General features: G+C 38.6%; 1 protein-coding gene across 1 annotated transcript in view; it reads right to left on the bottom strand.

Annotated features, from left to right (window-relative positions):
• MED12L (mediator complex subunit 12L) overlaps positions 1-22281 on the bottom strand; it is a 316418-nt gene that overhangs the window by 29129 nt on the left and 265008 nt on the right. Inside the window, exons 28-38 of the mRNA XM_045851889.1 lie at positions 21784-21858; positions 21477-21667; positions 20314-20475; positions 18403-18514; positions 15240-15329; positions 14119-14228; positions 13572-13707; positions 12633-12794; positions 10350-10712; positions 8389-8545; positions 4558-4775 (exon numbers count right to left, since the gene is read on the bottom strand). Coding sequence (XP_045707845.1) covers positions 4558-4775; positions 8389-8545; positions 10350-10712; positions 12633-12794; positions 13572-13707; positions 14119-14228; positions 15240-15329; positions 18403-18514; positions 20314-20475; positions 21477-21667; positions 21784-21858 — 1776 coding nt within the window. The remainder of the gene's footprint in view (positions 1-4557; positions 4776-8388; positions 8546-10349; positions 10713-12632; positions 12795-13571; positions 13708-14118; positions 14229-15239; positions 15330-18402; positions 18515-20313; positions 20476-21476; positions 21668-21783; positions 21859-22281) is intronic.

The following is a 22281-nucleotide window of genomic DNA, read 5'->3' as shown; positions in this document are numbered from 1 at the left end:
TAAGAAAATAAACATTTTTATGGGATAGGATTTTTTTCTGACATAATACAACCATAAAATAACTCTAATAAAACAGTGATAATAACTATGGCAGTTAACATTTTTTGAGCACTTACCACGAGCCAGCCACTGTTCTAAGGGCTGTCAAATACATTAAATAATTCATTTCACAAGAACCCTATAAAGTAAATATTGCATTGGCTCCATTTAATAGGTGAGACTCTGAGGCACAGAAAGATAACAGTCACTACAGCGAGTCCCACTTTAATACAAGACACACAGAAAGGAATGAAGAGTAATGGGATGAAGACTGTAACTAAGAAGAATGAAAACAAGTTTTCTTGCTAACACATCTTTGTGCATGTTGATATACACTAAAGCTATAAGAAAATATACTTGATTATCTAACAACCATTACACCAAATAACTTGATTAAAAATAGCCTACAATATCTAATATTACTATTTTATAGACACTATACCAATGTCTTAATACATTCCTAAGAAAATGTAAGATGGTCTGTAACAGAAAATTCCATGACCAACTGAAACTTAAATTCAGTTTCTGCAGCAGAACTAGAGTTATTTTATACTGGTATTCTGAATTTCATCGTGCACCATCTAAGACTAGATGCTTTCTATATACATCAGCGTGTTTCCTTGGATGGGAAGAGATGAAGGTGAAGGCCGCTAGGAAGCTCTCGGCTTTGGGAAACAAACACTCCAAATATGAATCCACTCAATACACACCCCATAGATTTCTACCCTGTGTTCAGTAAGTGAAAAGATAATATGAAATATTTTAAACCCAAATGCAGCCCTGGCTGGCGTAGCTCAGTGGATTGAGCTTGGGCTGCGAACCAAAGTGTCGCAGGTTTGATTTCCAGCCAGGGCACATGTCAGGGTTGCAGGCCATGGCCCCCAGCAACCGCACATTCCTGTTTCTCTCTCCCTCTCTTTCTCCCTCCCTTCTCTCTCTAAAAATAAATAAATAAATCTTAAAAAAAAAAAAAGACCCAAATGCCTGATCTTATAAGAAGAGGGTGGTGACCAAGGGATTCACAGACAAGTGGCCTGGGAAGCAGTCATATCCATGGCCTGGAGAAAGTTGTCAATGTTTAAAAGCATCTGCTAAAATTCAAAGGACAGTCTTCAAGGTTAAGATAAATGGAAATTCTCCAACACATTAGTTACATTTAAGAAAATGGATTTTCATACTTAGAAAATTGCTAGGATAAGAAGAAAAATGACAATATCATTTTCCTTATAAGCCAATAATTGAAAGGAAAAAAAAAACCCATAAATGTTCTTATGTAGCTAGAGAGAATCACATCATGTGTAGGCATTTAACCTGAGAAAATGTTCCTGCCAAAATTAGTATCATTTCCTATTATGAAAAATATAATGTCTGTATTTATTAGAACTAATAGAAGCTAGAATCATATCATAAACAACTTATCAGTATCAGTTATCTTTCATTTAATTCTGATTTTACTCTAGGTTTTTAAGGATTATCACTAGAATATTTTTCAGCCACAGAAAAAAATGTATTTAGCTAGATTCAGGTGTATTAGTAGTTTGTACATGACCTAGTAGGACACACCCTCCCATGTGCAGGGCAGATGCTACAAACAAATCTCATTTACTCTGTGCAGCACCACTCGACCAGATGATGGCACCACACATGCAATTCTCATCCTTATATTATTTTCCTCAATTATCTAGCACTTTAAGAATGATGATTGAGAAAAAAATGTATTTGCTTCTGAGAGCCCTTTAAAGACTCTAAAGTGAGTTTTAATGGTTAAAAAATAACATGAGGGGAGGGGAAAGGAGTATTGTACAAGCAGTATTATGAAGCTGAAGTTTTACTACTTGAAGAAGGAATTCCTGATTTCTGAAAAGGAGAAAAAAGGAGGGAAGAAAGAAAAAAACAAAAATTCCAACACTGTGACAGAGTTGGTACAAAAGAATGAGTTAGAAAAGAATGAACCAGTTCATTCCTTCTAGTACAGGCAGCATAACTGCAGGTGGTGGGAAAGGATGGAGTCAGGTGTTGTAGGTGGTTGGAGGAAAGTGGGATTAATGGGGTCCTCCAGGTATGTTTTAGGTCATAAGCCTGCCTTCTCCAAATATGCAAGACATCTTTGATCACATGCACATTCTTCTATTGTTCCTTTTTTAATAAAACAGTTGCCTTTGGGGAAATTGCTTGCCATGGGGAAGTAACCTTTTCAGGAAGGTGTGTTTCTCAGTGAGCTTTTCCCTGACACTAGGAACTACTTAGATCAACTAAAAACTGAAGTTAGCAGTAATAGTTTGAAATTGGTCAGTTAATAAAGCAAATTATACCTTGTGATAAAAAGGCAGACATGAAAGACTACATAAAATTACTGGAAGACAAATTTTACTTAGGCTTAAATTACTTTAAAAGGGAGCTAGTGGGATGGTTACTCAACTTCTAGTAAAATTTTAATTCACCGTATTTTTGGACCATAAGACGCACCTAGGTTTTAGAGGAAAATAGGAAAAAAAATTGAAGCAAAAAAACTGTGGTAAAATATTTAATAACTTAAATAACATTTCACCAATGTAAAAGTAAAGCTGCATTTGGACTGTAAGACGCACCCCCCACGTTCCCCCCAAATCTGGAAGGAGATGCATCTTATAGTCCAAAAAATATGCTATCTTGATAAAAAAATGAAACAATCATCCCTAAGAAAAGCAAAAATTCCACTGAGGTTTTAAATGGCTCTAAACTTTCTGATTATTTAAGTAACATCAAATCATTGTAAATATTTCAATCAAATCTTCATCCTTTCTGTGTAAGAAGCAACTTAGGCAATTAGCTGCCATTTTCCCTGCCCCTCAGGGAGATTGTCACCAGAGGGCAGGGAGATACAAGCTGTAGTGACTGCTGTCTGCATTCACGTGCAGTTCAACTAGTTTCCTCTTTCCTGCCTTTCTAATACAGGTAAGAAAGGAAGCGCTTTTAAGAATGCATAACTAAAACTAACCCTTGTATCCGCACCACTCCAAATCACCAGGTGGACAGAACACAGATGTACTGTAAGTTACACAGTGGAGATATCCATGGAAAGTTATGCAAAATACAAAGAATATTTTTAAAAGCACTGGAATTTCTTGCTAATTTGAAAGTTCTGTGGTTTTTTGTAGAGCAGGATACATCTGAAGACTGGCTGCTTACTTTGATGATCATAGAAATGCCTAGCTCATAGGACTGTGGTGAGATCTAAGGTAACTAATACATTTATAAGTTCTTGGGAGTGTGTTGGCAAATAGTAAGTGCTCCATCAGTGGTCACTGTTTATAAATATTATAGTTATTATTACTATCATCAACAGTGCAATTTCAAGAAAAATTAAACAATACACAAAATTATATAGAAACTAGAAAAAAGAAGTCACAATCTCCCCTCTATGTTTATTTTAATGTTTGCATAGAATCATGGGTTTCATGAGTCTATACCAAGTTTTATGTGACTTCTACCATTATTTTGTTAAAATCATTTTCATTTAACCCTGGCTGGAGTAGCTCAGTGGATTGAGCACGGGCTGTGAACCAAAGCATCACAGGTTCAATTCCCAGTCAGGACACATGCCTGGGTTGCAGGCCACGGCCCCCAGCAACCACACATTGATGTTTTTCTGTTTCTCTCTCTCCATCTCTCTCTCTCTCTCTCTCCCCCCCCTTCCCTCTCTAAAAATAAATAAATAAAAATCTTTAAAAAATTTTTCTTAAAAAAAATCATTTTCATCTAAAAAGTTAAAGATAATGGATTACAGGGCATAAAAACAGAAATAATATAAGTCAAGAATTAATCTAAAGATATGCTCTACTGACAGTTATTTGTAATGTACTCTATGTCTGCTATACAACTTATTAAGTATGCAATAAAAAAACAGCCTGCCCCAGGTGCTGTAGGAAAAAAAAACCTAACATCAGGGCTCCTGAGACACAACATCAATGTAGTGAATTGAATAAGAATACATGAAAGAGCAAGCCAGAGGAGTACAGAATGTGACAACAATTAAAATGCTGGGTGAGTGCTCAGAGAAGGTCACCTCAAGGATGAAAGTCCTGCTGCTTCTAACTCACAGGTGGCAAACACAAGGCCCATGGGCCAAATCCGGCCCAGCCGAGATCTCACTTAACTGTTAGTTAAGGAGTAGTTACATTTATACAGTCCTAAAATTACAATCAGCCCTTTGAAGGCAGCTGTGAGGCTGATATGGCCCCCAGTAAAAATGAGTTTGATACCCCTGTAAATCTAACTGATCAGAAAGTCATTAGCTTTCCTTTCTATTTTAAGGCATACTTTAAATGAACCTAAGATATTTTGGGTTCTTATTTGATCAATGACAACAGTAGAATGGAGGAGAAAAAGTGTTTATCAACCTGTATAAGACAGCTTTTCCTGCAGTCCCCCAGGTAGCCAGGGATACAAATGCAGGAAGAAGATGCCTCACCCTCACATGCATCCCTGGCTAGAGGGCACCATGGAGTGTGGGGGACGCCACTGTGGATCTGGACGAACCTGTGGGAATGGGCGGGCCTGGGCCTGCCTGAGGAGCCGCTGCTGCTGCTGCTGCTGCTGCTGCAGAGCCTTCATCTGCATCAGCTGCTGCTGCGATGGGAGCGCGTGCAGGGAGGGTGGCTGCATCATGGCGCCCGAGCGCCGCTGCAGCATGTTTGAGAGAGCTTGCTTGGTGTTGCTGGGGACAAAGGAGCCTGCAGGGTCCAGTCTGGAGCCACCTGTAAAACCAACCAAAAGGAAGGGCTTTCAACACACTAATGCAGCAGGTCTTCTTTATTTTATCAAAACACAGAAACCTCACCTTCTAAGGCCTCACTTATGAAGCAAAATAGAAAATAAGGCACTGCCCCACCCCTATACAAGAACTGCATAATTTCTAAAGCATGGGAGGGTGATGTGGGAGTGAATTATACTATCGGAATGGCTTCATGCTTCACGGAGGGCCCGCTTGAACTGGTAAAGTGAAATGCCTGAAGCAAAGATGTTGGCATACTTTCAGAATCATGTAGGTTTCAAATGATGGAAGGTCAGCCCTAAGGAACATAGATTATACTTGCAGAAAACGTATTGCCTTTATGGTGTATTTTGCCAAGTGTCCTAAGCCAGGCAGAGAAACCCTTCCTTAATTTTAAACAAATTTGAAGCTCATGGAATTTAAGCTTCTTTTTAAAAAAGATTTTATGTATTTATTTTTAGAGGGGAAGGGAGGGAGAAAGAGAGGGAGAGAAACATCAATGTGTGGTTGCCTCTTGTACACCCCCTACTGGGGACCTGGCTTGCAACCCAGGCATGTGCATTGACTGGGAATTGAACTGGTAATCCTTTGGTTCTCAGGCCAGCACTCAATTCACAGAGGCACACAAACCAAGGCAGGAATTTAATCGTTTTTTACCATGAAAAATGAAAATGCCTATCTTATAGTACAGAGGCATGAAAATACTTTAAAAACCTGAAATGCATGGAAACTTAAAAATACCTTGATTGTAAATGTAAAACGCATCTTTTTTGAAGGCTAGAAATAAAATAAATAAGAAACGTTGATTATAGTGATGTTAAGAAACCAAGGAAAATCCTTAACAGTTTGCATATGCAATGTGTCAAAATGTCTTTAAGAGTTCAAAGAGGAAAAAACGTTCAACATTTGCTGACTTCAAAGTAGGTGCCAATCCTCCATTTGCTACATAGTCTACATTCTTTAATGCATAAGAATAAGAAAACATATATAAATACCTTACAAAAGATGTTTTATCTTTTTAAAGGAAGTTATATGATAGAAACAAACATTTTAAAGCTGTTTACCTGAAAAACACACATTCTTTTAAATACTCAGCACCACAATCAGCAATATAATTTACAAAGTAATTGAGAAGTATTTGAAGACCATTTGGGAAAAAATGGGAAGTCTATATGAGCAACATATGGCAAGGCTGAAGCAAAAATGAGAACTAATACATAAAAACTTAACTGACTCATTTTAAAATTAAGGACCGTTCTTTTTAAAGATTAGACTAAGGTCTATGTTCTTTTATTTTTTTCTAACTTTTCTGTAATTTTTAACTCCAAATCAATTAAAACAATAAAATATAAAAAATATGGTCGAAGCCTCTGTATATGCCTACCTAATTATTTTTCTCCCCTTCTCCAAGTTGCTGTTTATTATTCCCACACATTCCCTTATAAATTTACTGTACGGGTGTGTGTAAACAAGAGAGACTGGTAAAGGAGTGTATGTGTGTATATGCAGGGACACTGTTTTGCATTTTAACTTCCATATTTTGCTGTGTATAATGCGCACCCACATTTCTGTGCACATTATACATAGGATTATTATGCCCATTATTATACCCCTGGGATGTAATCATTATACCCATGTATAATGCGCATCCTTATTTTTCCCTCATGAATTTGGACATAAAAGTACATATTATACATGGCAAAATAGGGCATATATAAATGGAAGCATGTTGTACATACTCTTCCTCAATTTCATAAGATTCATATTTTTATGAAAATCTTTTATTTGACACATACAACCCTCATAAGTAGTTGTTTTCTTCAAATTTTTTTCTTACTTGTTATCATACCCAGGACTAACCCGATACCCAAGCCCCCCAACTTACAAATACTTCCTATAGCACTTTAGGGTGAAAGGGTAAGTGCCTTCATAAAGTACTTAGCCTTCAGTTCACAGATAGTCCTTGTACTTGACTCTATTATCTACAAAGTTGAAAATGACAGAAAGTTCACAGGACCTTGGAATTAAAGAGAAAGCCCAAAGAAGGGACTATCATGTATTATTTTCCACATTTATCAAGTCCAGTTTGTTCTCTGTAGTCTGCATTTATTCACTCAACAACCTACTTTTAAGAGCCTGCTTACACGCTGCTGTAAGTTCTGGGGACACTATAGCAAACAAAATGTAAAAACACCTATACTCAAAGAGGATAACACTCCAGGGCAGGCTGATAAGTAAATATATAGCATATAAGCAAGTGCTGCTACTGTGGAGAAAGAGAAAGGTAGCGAGGGGAAGGGAGTGCAGGGTGGTCGGTAGAAGCCTCACTGAGGAAGGGGTGTCTGAGCAAACCCAAGGGAGGCAGGCAGGGAGCCGTGGAGACGTCCGAGGGAGAGCGCTCTGGGCACGTTATCAGCGGGGGCACGGCCCTGAAGTGAACATGCATTTGGATCATTTACCTGACATGTCTGCTGTGTCAGGCTATCTTCTGTGTGCTACATTTTAAAAATTTACTTTAAATTACACACAAACACACACACATGTGTATGTGTGTATAATATACACTTCAAAAAAGAAGAGGCATTTTACCCATCTTGTTTACTGCATACCCTAATACCCAATATTATTGTTGATATGAATAACTGAATTGCCCACTCCATGAAGGTATATGACAGCATATCCATTTTATAGATGATTAAGCTGTAAAATGATTAGGCACACAGAAATGAAGAGTTGGCTGAGATTATACAGCAGGAAAATAGAAGAGCCAGATTATAAAATAGAACTGCAATACCCAGACCAGCTCTCAAAACCACCAATTTTTAGGACAAAATATGAATTTTCCACTTCTCTAAAACAAGAATAAATATTTTCTTCCCTAGGCCTCAAAAGGTCACACTCAACTTACAATAAAAAAATTACTATACCACAGAACATAATAAATAAAAATATATATTAGAATGGCACATCCTAACAAAATACGGACAGATCTCAAAATAATCTACTTTTCTAAAGTAGGCAAACTTTATTTTAGAAGAATATTAAGTCCTTTCCTAATTAAGAGCTCTTTTTGTTTAGCAAAATCTTCATTCCAGATGTAAAACTACCTGAGCTTGAATCAAAGCAATACTAAAGTAAGGATATGGTAGTTTTCCTTGCTGATAATATCTCAATCATTTGCTGAACCAAATTTCTGAAATCCTTCATAGCACAAGTAATTTAAAATTCAAAACGTAAGAAAATAATTTAAAAATATTCTGTAATACTGTCGAATCTTTAAAATGCTGGTAAGAACTACATCTGATAAAAATCTACACAAATTTCACAACATGAAACTTTGAACAACTTTATATCTTATAGCTTAAGACTTTCATTAGTGGCTAATGTCCTCACAGCACTGGATAAAAATTCCACAATCAGCACACAAACTCATAACTAAAACTTCATTTTAGGAGGAAAAAATGTTGAATGGAAAGAATTGCAGAAATGTCAGCTGAGCACTGGGCCACTGAAACTTCAAGAGCAAGGAAATCTGCACATGAGGAGGCCAAGCTCTTTTTCATCTCCAGTGACCTGACTGCGCTCTCGTCACATACCTGGAGTGAGAGACTGGTTCTGGAGGAAGAAGCCAGGCTGCTGGGGCTGACCCATGAGGTTGTAGCCCCACAAGGTAGACTGTGGATGGTGTATCATTTGGGAGGAAATGGGCGAGTAATTAGGAGGCACTCGGTATATGTTGCTCTGTGGGTACTCCTTCAACATAAAGTTAAAACAAAAAGTTACTTAACTCAACACAGCACACAGATAATGAATGCAAAGTCTTCATATTGCATTGTTAGAGGTAACTCCTATTGCAGTAGGTAAGGCTATTTTTATAAAGGGGGGCAGAGAAGGCAGGAGTCTCCATATATTCTCTGCAAAACACTCATTTAAATTAAAGCTTTTCCTTGATTAAAATGTACTTGATTACAGTGAAGGAAGATGGGAAAAAAGTCTTTTCTAAACTTTGCTTTTAATATACTAAAAGCACATTTAAAATATCAGTATGGACCACCAACCACAGCTGAAAGAGCATCTTTAGTTGCAAAGTCTCCCAATTGTTTCCTCTTAGAAGGCCTTCCTGATATGGGGTCTGGATCGGATTCACGCCGAAGACCCACAGTACTTCAGAGCCAGCCGGCCTAGACAGTATCTTATTCCAATGTTCAAGACGGCACTCTGTAGGAGCAGACTCCACCCCTGTCCTGCAAACACAACCATCCCCCTCCTACCCTATGCCTCCAGCTCAGGGCTTCCTCTTCCTTACAGGAGCCGAAAGTCTCTAAGGATCACAACTGCATGTCTCAATTCCCCTGCCATCCCTCCTTCTCTAGTCTAGCCCTAAAGGATGAAGGAAAAATAAATGTCAGGAAACTAAAGCCTGTACTACATCCCATTGGGAAGAGGCAGCCTCAGGAGTAGTGTGGGAGGCGGAGACGTGACCAAGACTCACTTGGGGAATGAGGTGAGTTTTAGGTCTTTTGCATCTGAAAAGAACAGAAGTCCATCCATGTGGCTGGACAGGCTAGGAAACCCAGATTTCAGGGTGTGGCATTCTGGACCTTATTAAGCATCCCTTTCAAGACAAAGGAATACTGGTAGGAAGGCCATATGAAAAGATGGCACTGACATTCAGGTGACATCTGAAAGTGATGGTGATCCTTTCTAGAATAATATTAATCACCAAGCTATCAGAGAGAAAAGTATGTGTGGGCTTGGACATAGGTGAACAACACTAAGTAATCATGATTTCTAAACACTAAATTGCTAGTATTTTTTCTACTGCACAGCAAAAACACCCTTGAATTTCATAGGAAAATGTCTTGAATTAGCTCTCAAGTATTTTCAGGCGAGGTTAAAAGGAAATATACTTTATACATTGATTCTGTAAGTTCTGTAAAATTATTTCTAAATTATCATCTTATAGATTTCTGTTTTTTCTTTCAAGAATATGTTGCTGTAGGTAGGGAAGGGTAGTAGGCAAACAAGAAGTGAAACAGTATTAGATCTTGTTTACCTTTTATAAAGTATCAAAATATGGGAAATAAGTAGACTATACAGGAGAGTAAGGTGGAATGGTAAACTGAAATCTCAGAAACATCCTATTCAATATATTAGATGAAGACTTATTAGGAGAAAGGTAAAAAGTTTTTTTTCTTTTAATATATTACAGATACCAATTGTCCAAAATACAGTAACTATTTTAGACATGGCTTATAATAAAAAATATAAAGAGGATGAGATTTTAAAAGTCTGAAAAAGTCAAGTTCCAAATTTGAGAAATATTAAATATTACTCACAATGGAAGCCTAAAATTAAATAGTTATGAAACATGGAGGAAGAAAAATCAAGGGCTATAATCCTGATTCTGTTAATTATGAGAACACCTCATTAGGATAATTCTTAACAAAAAGTCTTCTACTACTTTTAGCAATGTTGCTAGGAATATGATTTGGACATTAGTAAATCTTCTACCAGATGCTCACGAGCCAAAGGTCCCTCTACTTCCCATACTCACATCGACTCTTGAGCTTGATTTTGTCTTGCGCTTCCTTCCCTTTGTTTTCTTCTCCTCATCTGTTGCGGTTTTTCCCTGATCTGACAGCTCAGCTGATTTCCTCTCTGGTTCCTGAGAGATGGGAGATGTGGGCTCTTCCTCTTCCTCCTCAGGAGGCAGGGGCAGCGGCTCGAGGTAGTAACTCCGGGGTTTGGGCATGGGGTGTGTATGATACAGAAGGAGGTGATGCTGCTCCTCATACTTGATCACCTTCCGGTCCATTCGGACAGTCCCGAACCAGGCCCAGGACAGAGGCGCTGGGTTTTTCTGACCCTCAAACAAATCCCATGGGGACACCTTCTGCTTTGTGGAGACCTGGAGACCCTGTGGTAAAATAACAGTCTATGACCATGCGTTCCTATCTTTTCCTGACTGGAGGCCAGACTATCTGAGGACACGGACTCAGAGAGCATGTTGACTGGTGTGGGCCTTAAGAACTTTAGCGCACAGCAGACAGACTAACTGATGAGTCCAGGGGTACACAGTTACGTTGCTACAGGTCAGTGGTTAGAATCCACACCTTAAATTTCAGTTCTATGGTTCTTCATACCACTGAGGCTCTGTTCAAGCTATAACACTAGATAGTCCAACGTATTCTACTATAAAATGGCTTTTTTTCATTTAGTATTTTTTTTTTAGCAAAAAATAATCTAAGAAATGCTGCAAAGTTGATCTTACTGTACTAAATTATAATCAGTAATAAACCCTTTAGGATAAAACATTTATTGCTTTTAGGATAAAACAAAACTTAACAGTCAAATTACATTCAGCCTCTAACTGGGCTCAAATAAACTTCAATGGAAACACGTATGGACTTGACCCAATATGGGCACCTTTCATGTACTTAATAGGCCAGTCTCTGAAGAGTTAAGTCATAGTATTACAGAATTAACTTGTACCAACAGGCAGAAATAGTCCTTCAACTCAAGCTTCTTTCGACTGAATTCAGAGAAAATGTTACTCTGTTTATACAAATAAACAGTTTATTTCTACCATGAATTGGTGATGCCCCATAGTACCTACCCTGGCATAGCAATTTGAAAATACTCTTCTTCAACATGACCCTGAAAATAACTACTCAGGCATTCCAGAAAATATGAGTGTTCCTGTTCTTATGCACACATGTTCTTCCGTGAGTGGCTTCACCCAAAACCAAGGCTCAGTCCCATCTGCATGCTTCCTAAAATGTCCAGAGATTAGACTTTTTTTCTGGGTGCCAAGACCACATCCCCAAATGGCTTCTAAATGTTTCACCACTTGAGAGCCCACTGGCACTGCAAACACAACTTGCTCATGATTTTTCTGTCCACAAATGCACTGGTACACCTAAGTACTAAAGGTACTTTGAACTACTGCAGCAGTGCATTTGCCTTTGAGCCATAGTTTTCCACATCTCTGAATAAACTCCTGTACCACATTTTCTCCTGTCTCCCAGCTAACTCTACCTGTACCACATTTTCTCCTGTCTCCCAGCTAACTCTACCTGTACTACATTTTCTCCTGTCTCCCAGCTAACTCTACCTGTGCTACATTTTCTCGTCTCCCAGCTAACTCTACTTGTACCACATTTCCCCCTGTCTCCCAGCTAACTCTACTTGTACCACATTTCCCCCTATCTCCCAGCTAACTCTACTTATACCACATTTCCCCCTATCTCCCAGCTAACTCTACTTATACCACATTTCCCCCGATCTCCCAGCTAACTCTACTTATACCACATTTCCCCCTATCTCCCAGCTAACTCTAAAGCCTTCAAAAATGACCCAGGTGTCAGTTTTCCTGGGGATACTGCTCCAATTCCCAACCTCTCATCTGACTGTGATGGCTCCTTCTCAGGGTCCCCTAACACTCTTCAACTTGGCACACAAATCTCACCGAATTGTAATCATCCATCTACCTCTAGAGGGTAGGAGGGTAGGAGGAGCACTGTCTCTCATCTCTGTAATTCTGGAAACCTGTCGTTGCTCATGTTCATTGAAAGAGTCATGGACTATTCTCGTATTACAGAAAATGCCGTTTAATATCTTATATAAATTCAAGTACAGTTTTAAATGAAGATCTTGAAAGATTTGACTTATTTTACAATAATACCAATAACCATTGTGCTTTAATGATAAGAATATGCTTTTAAAATCAGGAAACTTATATGAAGATGTTTTATAGGCTTTACAGAAAGATGAGAAGATACATTGTTTTTATAAGTTTATATATTTATATATATGAGAAACAAACATTTACTCTTGCCTGTTTTTTATCTATGGAGTCGAATCCAGCAATTTTGTTTCCCTTTGTGTCAATCAAGGAACCCATAGGTTCACAAGTAATGACATCACATGTCTGTTTGGGCAAAGGTAGCAACTGTCGAACTTTGTCAATACTTTCAGACCGCTTGTCTCCTAGCTCTTTCTAAAAAAAAAAAGAGAGAGAGAAAAGAGAAGTGGAACAGAAATAACAATGAAGGCAAAAGTTACCAAGAAGGAAGTTCCCTTATGAAACATTTCCTTTTAGATAGCTGCAAAGTTGTCTAACTTGGAACATGTCTTTGGTGCAGCTCTCATTTAGAGTGGTGAGTGTGTTTCATTTCTTCATTTTTGGTAGAAAACAGAAGACATAAAAAGGCACTCTTGTTACACAACAACGTCATAGTGCTGAAATGACAAAAATCCTGGGTAGTAATTGCAATCAGAAGTCAGGAGCTGCAGCACCGAACACATTCTCGAATGCAGAATCAGACCACAAGGTAACCGTTAGTTATTTTATTGTAAGGTCATCAGATATATTAATTTTCTTCCTATGCTTTTTTTTTTTAGTTTGAATATTTCAAAGACTGTGTTAGTGGTTGGTAAAATGAATCAGGTTTAGAAATATCAATACAAGTGATTATTTTTCAACTGCATCTGTCAGTCCAAGCACAAGTTTATTCTAAATCTAATGGAGGCATTTTGGTTATACATTTGGTAATGCATTGCTAAACTTCCTTAAAAAATTAAACATGTTTTATGAATATAAAAGTTTTAAAAGAAAAATCATCTAGCTAGCTATATGCTCATTACTTTTGGGTACCAGTTAACTTGAATGCAACAAATAATGTTTAATTTAATGAGTAATAAATTAAATAAAATGTACTAAATAACAAATCCACAAACAATTTGAGCTCATAATATAAGCAGGTCACAAACTTACTTTCAGCTTCTTTACTAGATTCATGTACGCGCGTTTGTTCTCTTCAGACCCCCCTGGGGATGCATTTGACAGGTCAGAGGCCAATGTTCCATTGATTAAAACACCCAGCATATCAAGAACTGTTGTAAATAATTCGCTAAGAGGGGACAGAAAATAATTATTTTCACCTTAAAGCAAAAACAACAACAACAACAAAAAAACCCCACAAGATACCTTTAACTGAGAATTTTTATTTAAGGCATAGAATTTTTATTTTTTAAAGATTTTATGTATTTATCTTTAGAAAGGGGGAAGGGGAGGGAAAGAGAGAAGGAGAGACACATACATGTGAGATTGCTCGCCTCTCGCACGCCCCCAACCGGGGACCTGGCCCCAGCCTGTGTTCTGACTGGGGATCAAACCAAGCACCTTTGGGTTTGCAGGCCAGCGCTCAACCCACTGAGCCACATCAGACAGGGTTAAGGCACAGAGTTTTTCATGATACCTAAAAGATGCAGCATATCATTTGTCAGCATATCAAATTAAAGGTGAAATGATCAGTGCGTACTTGTTCGTGTGTATGTCCACAGTTCCGGAAGTGATGATCTGCAGGAGGAGGAGTGCCCAGTCTGCTGTCCACTGGGTGCTCCTCTGCACCGTGTCAAACATTCCTCCCACCTAGTACATACAAAGTACAATGAAAAAGTCTGCACTGTGTTAGAGAGAAAAATATCAACCCGTCACTTTATGTAGCCAAACTCTGATTAATTTTAACTAAAAAAAAAAAAAAAAAAGAAAAAAAAAGAAAAGAAAAAGAAAGGCGCACCCAAGTGTGGGCATATCATCAGTAAGAATTACAGTTGACCCCTGAAAATGCAGAGGATTGGGGCAATGAGTTTCTTTCCTGTAGAAAATCACATATAACTCCTACTATAAACCAGTATAATTAGCTTTCTTTCATTCCTAAATTTTCAGGACACCCATTTTCATGATGAAATTTTAGTCTGAATAGGTCAAAATCATTTAATGCGATTATCTATAACTTCGTGCTGTCAATTACAATGGAATCTAAGCCTGCTGTCATAACAACACTTGGAAATATCCAGTAACACGAAAGTACTGATGAGCAGGAGGCTTGGCCCACAGTCAACTCATTCACATGTGGGAATGAAGTTAAAATCAACTGCCAAATATCAGGCAAGCCATCCTCCGGAGTAGCCTTCATCTGGCTTGTCCAGTGCTGGGGACGGCAGAGGGGATTCAAAGGAATGTTCAATGTGTGAGGAAATTTTAAATTTCTGTAAACTTTCCAGGTAGGGTTTGTTTTTACGATCAATTTGATGTAATGTTTGATAAAATTTTGACTTAAATATCATTTTAAGATGGTTTTTAAATAAGTATAGTAAAGTCCTCTAAGACCTCCTCTGAGCAGATGCCAAAACGGAGACTCTCTGGGGCAGGGGTTGCAGAAGGCAATCAATGCTGAAAATACCGACTGAGTCCCAGCCGAGGTCAGACCAGACAAGGAAGGACGGCAGCCGGGAAAACAGAAGGTTAGAGAGACAGGAAGTAGTTACAGAGAACAAAGGGCAAAAGGCCTCACTTCGTAACAAAGACTTGTGACCATAGGAGAAGCGGGAAGCTACTTTAGATAAGTTTAACTCAGGGAAAATACCAGAAGTGTCTTACCAAATTCAGGCGGAGTTGCAATGCTTCGTGCATCATCTGCCGTGCTTTTATGTCATCTTGGTACCGTTCTTCTCTCCAGTTACTTAAGATCTAAATCAGACAATCAGTTTTTTAAAACCCCGAAATTTGTTTCCCCTGTTAAAATATTTTTTCAGATTTAAACAGAGCTTTTCACTGACAGTCTAAAATAACTTCTTAGTTTAACCAATCAGCAAATACTAAAACTTTCCTCCCCTTCCACCATGCAGACAGAAATTTGACATTACCTTTCTAGAAGGGAGATGAAGAATCTATTCTAATTGCTCAGTGACGAGTCTTAAAAAATGTTTTAGAAGACCATCAAGTTACACACTAACAAAAATAAAGCTTATTTTTTAAATACAGTTGGCCCTTGACCAATAAGGCTTTGAACTACGCAGGCCCACTTTTATGTGGCTTTTTTCAATAAACATGCAGTCGGCTCTTTGTAAACCTGAGTTTCACACCTGTGAAACCGTATTTTTGATTGGAGGTGGAAAATTCATGGATTGTGAAAGGATGACTATAATGTACTCTTCTATGCCATTTTATATAATGGACTTGAGCATCTGCAGACTTTGGTTTCTGAGGCAGGTCCTGGAACCAGTCTCCTGTAGATACCAAGGGACCACTGAAGTTTCAGCAAGGCAATGTTATACAGATGTTTGATTGCATGAGGGTGGGTGCCCCTAAACTTCATGTTATTCAAGGGCCAAGTGCACATCATTTCTTTGATCTTATACAGATAAATACTGTACAGACAAAATTACATTTCACACCAGGCTTAGGTTATATTTCTAGGAACATGTTGTGAACCCTAGCAAATGTATTATTTTGGTGTACTATTTTGGTGTAGTGGAATCTTGCTATTGATAGATTTGATTTGTCTTCTTTATAAAGATTTTACATATATATGTATTATTTTGAAAGATATGACAATGTGTACATTAGTCAGGTGGTATATCAATTTATACAGTGAGTGCTTCTTCACTGATTCACAGTAATGTTGGGAAAGGGAAGGTTTTCTTAGGAAATGGCTCAGGTGGGCCACTCCCCAAATCCAGATGGCATGAGCAAAAAAACAACTCTTCCCAAGAAACCCATACTGCCGTGCTCTTGAAACACTGGTGTTAAATAATGAGTATCATCTTAAAAGAGTTGAAATGAGGTACATGCAAAAGTAGCCCAGCCCCAACAGATGATGTGTAAGTACACTGCGTGGTAAGAGAATCTGAACACTTCCCCCATCTCCCAAGGCTAACTTAAGGGTGCATGACAGCTAACAAAGCACACAAGTTGTCACGGAGCTAACATTCAAGGAGCAGAATAACAATAAATCAGGTGTAACAAATGGTATGAACCAGGACAAGGAACAGAGAAGGACCACAGTCCTATTTTTAGAGTGATCACAGAGGGCCTCCCAAAGGAGGCGGTATCTGAGCAGAGGCCTGATGAAGTGAGGGAGATGACCATGCTCATATGTGAGAGGAAAGCCTTCCAGGTGAAGAAAAGAAAAGATGCAAAGGCACTGCAATGAGAATTTGCTTGGCAAGTTCAAGGAACAGCCATGTGGCCACTATGAAAAGAGTGGAGTGAGCAAGGCCATGACTAGTAGGAGTCAAGGTAGAAGTGAGAGCCAGTGCCATCTCATGTGAGGCCTTATAGGCTCCGACAGTGATTTTTATTCTGGTGTAGTAAGAATCATTTCAGCATTTTGGTTACCAAAAAAATATGTGATTCACATTGTTTTATTTTATATTACATTTTACTGATTATGCTATTACAGTTGTCCCAGCTTTTACCCCTTTGGCACCTTCCAACTGGTGCCCTCTTCCCTCCATCAGTACTGCCCCCTTAGTTCATGTCCATGGGTCATGCATGTAAGTTCTTTGGCTTCTCCATTTCCTATGCTATTCTTCACTTCCCCCTGTCTATTTTGTTCCTACCAATTATGGTTCTTATTCCCATACCATTTCTCCATTCTCATCCTTCCCAGCTGATAACCCTCCAAACGATCTCCATATCTATGCTTCTGTTTCTGTTCTGGGTGTTTGCTTAGTTTGTTTGGGTTGTTTTTGTTTTGTTTTTGGATTCAGTTGTTGATAGCTGTGAATTTGTTGTCTTTTTAATGTTTATGGTGATTCACATTTAAAAAGGATCACTCTGGCTGCTGTGCAGAGAATAGATTTGTCATATCCAAAGGTAGGAGACAACAGGAGAACCAAGTAAACATCCTTGTTCATGTTCAGCTATACCACCCACAGGAAAAACATGGTGTCATAGAACCCCAGCACCACAGGAGGGCTCCATTGGGCTCTACAGCAGGATAAAACACCCCACACGACCCATCTAACCACTCTGCTCTATTCCATGATTTCCAGTTGCTAATGTGGTCACTAGTTTCCTGTGGCACAGAGAATGCCAGGGGAATTGTAGCTGGTGGAAAGGCAAAGTCCATATTCTTTATAAAAGAACCAAAGTGCCTTCTGATTTCTAAGTGAGCATCTTGTGCACTTGACTGGCATCAGTCTGGCTCTAGCAGTAAAATAAAATCGAGTTTCTGAATCTATAGGGCTCAAGCTGAGACCCTGCCTGATATGTGGAAGCCAGTTAGGACCTGGAGCTCTGTTCTGGTCTTACTGCCATGCTGACGGGAACCGGGCTGCTCCAGAGCTCCTCCCTTGAGGCAGGGTCAGAAGAGCAGATATGCCAAAGGTAGGCGCAATGTCAAAAAAATGTTTCTTTTATAGACTTTAGATTTTATCCAATGCATAATTAATATAAAATTGTTAATCTTGTGGTGACTAGAATGCTTGGTAGGAGAACAGGATGTGGATTATGCCTCCCTGCATCTAATCAAACTGTGGTGTGTCCTTATTACTTTAATCTTACTATTTGAAAGGAAAACAAATTAATGTCATTGGAAAGATATTTGCTGGGCTTAATCTCTACCATACTTTACCTCCAGGCCGCAGACTGGGATAGGTCTGTGGGTGTTAGGAACTGAGCTGCACAGCAGGAGGTGAGCTTGAGAGTAATGCGCTTGAACCATCCCAAAACCACCCCCCTCATCCTGGTCCATGGAAAAAGTGTCTTCCATAAAACCAGTCCCTGGTGCCAAAAAGGTTGGGGACTGCTGCTTTACCTGATTAACTTGATTCTGGAGGGATGTTAGGAGGCCTTCTCGTTGTTCATCTTGTCCCTTAAGGCAGGTAAGAACCAGGGAGAGGAATGGTTGTTGACTCAAAAGAGACATACTACAAAGGAAGTAATAACAGCAGATCTAGTTAGAAAGAATGGGTTACTTCCTGCACAACACCAATTCCTCACCTTTGGGTTATTGATTCATATTTATTTTACTATTAGAAAATGGAGAGTTAAATTATATCTCTACTAATTATATTAAAAGCTACTGTAATGCTTCTAAATAATTTAATTTTGAAGGCATTCCCAAAACTAGCATAAATTCATAATGCAAATGAGTGTGTAAGGGGGGGGGGTACATGGAGAAGAGGATTTGTATTTTATATCAGTAAGCTGCATTTAAAAATACACATAAGAAGTATTATCAATTTATACACAAAGTAAAATTAAAAATTTAAAAATTCTTCTCACACAAAACTCTTCTTTCAAAGTCCAAGCCAGTCCAACTGTTGTGCTTATTTTATTTTTCAGCACATTTCTTAAGGCCAGAGTGCAGCATTTATTGGTAGGGCTGAGGTTAGCACCTGGGCCTGAGGACCCCAAACAGAGTGTTTTCTGGCGACTTGTAGTACGTAGTCCCACCAGCCTCAGAGGCTCAACTTGAAAAGGCATTTGATGAAAATTCTATTAAGACTTCTTCAGTTATTAGAGAACAACTAATGAGTCATACTGATAAATTAATTGCTACACTGGAGAGATAAACTTAAAATGAGATTGAGGCCAAAATATTTCAATCTGCCTCATATCAGCAGAGCTGAGAGAGACTGAGTTCGGAAGGGCCATTTTGAAACATTTTAATACCATTTGTCCTCTCTTTGGCAAGTGAGGTGATGGGCACACTATCACCCATTAGCTAATACACTTTGAGAAGTGAGTTGAGTCATCTGGCTGGTTACTGAATGCTGGCAACCATTCAAAGGTAGGTTTCTACCAAATGGACTAGAGTTTAGAGGGCAGGCTTAGAAGTCAGACCACCTGGGTTGAAGTCCAGCTTTTTATTTCCTTAGTGGTGTGTCCTTAAGAAATTAACTGAACTTTTCAGAGCATCAATTTCTTCATCTGCAAAAAATGTATACTAAGAGCATTTACTGCATGATTGCTGTGAGATTTTAAAAGTTTGAGGATGTACAAAATATATTTTATATAGGGGGTGGTATTTTGTAAGAGCTCAATAAATGGAATCTACCAAAATGTTATTAATAGGGGAAAAGAAACCTGTATGTTCAAATTTTTTTTTAAATAGAAGAAATTTCCATTATTTCCCTTTATGCTATGGTGCTAAATTCATCACATTCTCACATTCGAGTGTGGTTTTAGACTTCCTCATCATAGTCAGTTTTTAAAGACAATTATTTGAGATCTTTTCTAGGGCATAAAATAAATAAGAAAACATTAAATTTTGTGGTTTAAAGTTTTAATGTCTAATCTAGAACAAAAGTCTTAAATACTAAAAATATTAGTAACTATTTCAGGGTCCAATAAGACAGAACTAGAAATAATTCTATGCATGTTAAACAAAAATATCTACGTAATAAAAAAATGAATAGTAATTAAAAGTAGACTATAGGGACCAAGTGGAGATCCAGATCTGATTCAGTAGGTATGCAGTAGGGCTAAGAAGTCAGTATTTTTAATACGTCAGCAGTGATTTGGATACATAGAATTGAGAACTTATGTGGTAAATGTTATAACCTGAAACTTGGTATATACGGTACCTTACCTAACAAAGTACTTTCAATTTCATTTAAGAACAACATTTCAGTAACTCGGGGTGCAGCAATCATGCACGTTTGCTGCGTGTAAGATGTTCTTCTTCAGAATTTCACAAAAGAGGCACACCTGCCGGCCATACCTTTTCTGTTTTTGTCTGTCTCTCTCCTTTTTGGAAGAAGAACCCAAGTGCTGTCCCTTCTCCAGCTCCTCCCCAGCAGCTTTCAACACTCTTCCTTGCACAGAGGTCGGCAGCCTGGCAATCAGGGGGGCCACCAGCCACACGCCCCTGCGCTCAGAGGAACTGGAGTCAGAAACATGCGTTACACCCAGGGAGCCATCCTTTTCCTCTGCTCTCACGGTTAGAGGAATTCCGATGTAAAACTTTTATTCATAAGACACACTGATTATTCTGAAATTTCCCTTTCATTTCTATACTATTGTTCCTCTCACCAAATACCAGATATTTACACACACTTCAACCCATGCTTATGGAAGGCAATAGAAGGTGGGGTTCTGGGAGGTCACTATAACTAAACTTCTTTTTTTAAAATCTATAAAAGTCTTTTTCCCTGATTTTGGCACTCTGATTAGCAATAGTCCTTTTGTCCAACAAGCAATACACTTTTCTGCCATGATTAAGATATGAAACATTCTGATTATATTTAAGCATACTGATAACCAGTTTTTAAAGTTTTAGAATTTACTAGTTATACTTTGTAGTCCAGGGGTGTCCAACCCGCAGCCCACGGGCTGCATGCAGCCCAGGATGGCTATGAATGCGGCCCAACACAATATCGTAAATCTATTTAAAACATGAGTTTTTTGTGATTATGTGTTGCAATGCATTTAATCTGTGGCCCAAGAAACTCTTCTTCTTCCAGTGTGGTGCAGAGACATCAGAAGGCTGGACAACCTTGATGTCCATTTGGCAAAATGATAAAATACCAGGTAATCTGCCATTCATGATTATCATGTGCAAAACTGCCAATTAATAAAGAAGGCAGAAAAAACTGTTTTCTATATAAAGAATATACCACTGAACAGAGCAGCCTCAGGGGGCACTATGGAAATTAATCCATCCTGCATATGTCATCTGTGGTTCCAAGGAGCCGGCCTGATTAACTTACTATTTAGAACACTAAGATATCATCCACCCCACAGGGTTATCCTTTATATATTATTAAGTAATATGTAGCTTCTCATTCTAGTAGCTTCATGAAAAAAATACTACATTATGCAAATAAAACACCCTGTTACATGTGGAAAATTAACAAGAGACTAATAAAACTATAGGAAAAGTACCTTAGAAATGTCTTTATTCCATTTTGCCTTGGGCTACTTGTGTCATTGCTTCCGATCCCGTTCGGGTTGAAGAGGCTCACGCCAGGATTAGAAGAGTTATTGTTCAAGTCGGCAGACTGCTGGAACACCTCTATTGTTGCCTTGGCAATATTGTCCAGTAAGTTGTTCATTTCAGCCACAGAACCAGAGCCCTAGTGTCAGACATAAAAAAACTAGCACACAGATGTTTTCCTTTATCCTCAAACATCAACATGTCTTTGCTTTCTGTAAAATGTTATACATACACGTGATTTTCAGATATACTCACAGGATCTTTCAAGCACTGCTTAATCATTAACTGAAGTTCTAGCCAGGACTGCCTCAGTGTCCACTGTTCAAGATTCTGGGGGAAATGGAAATAAAAATACATTAGGAATAATAAGCATATCTTAAAATACAGTAAGTCCCTGCAGTATTCCCTACCTCGAAGAAGAGTAGAATAACAATGTACAACAAAGGGGTCTACAGGTATCTTCTGCTTGTCAACAGACTGTGCTAAGCCACTTCACTTTTACAAAAGACCTACGTTACACCTGCCTCCACTAACAGAAAGAAATCCAGAGAGTGTGAAAACAGCATTATAGCATTCAGTGTTTGCTATGCAGGGAGCTGCCATAGAGACAGACACCCGGAGCAGGGAGAGTGGCTCTGCGAACCTCTTTCCCAGGGAATCACACTCAGCATCGAGCGATCAGGACCCTGAACTGTGCCTCCGGGCATCTGTGCTTTGCCTTGATCTTTTTGTACATTGGGTAGCAAGGTCTGT

The sequence above is a fragment of the Phyllostomus hastatus genome, unplaced genomic scaffold (assembly GCF_019186645.2).
Source record: "Phyllostomus hastatus isolate PE091 unplaced genomic scaffold, TTU_PhHast_1.1 phas_contig_86, whole genome shotgun sequence".
In the NCBI taxonomy this organism is placed as follows: domain Eukaryota; kingdom Metazoa; phylum Chordata; class Mammalia; order Chiroptera; family Phyllostomidae; genus Phyllostomus; species Phyllostomus hastatus.
The sequence above is the reverse complement of the archived record's forward strand: the minus strand, read 5'-3'. Positions and strand labels throughout refer to the sequence as shown.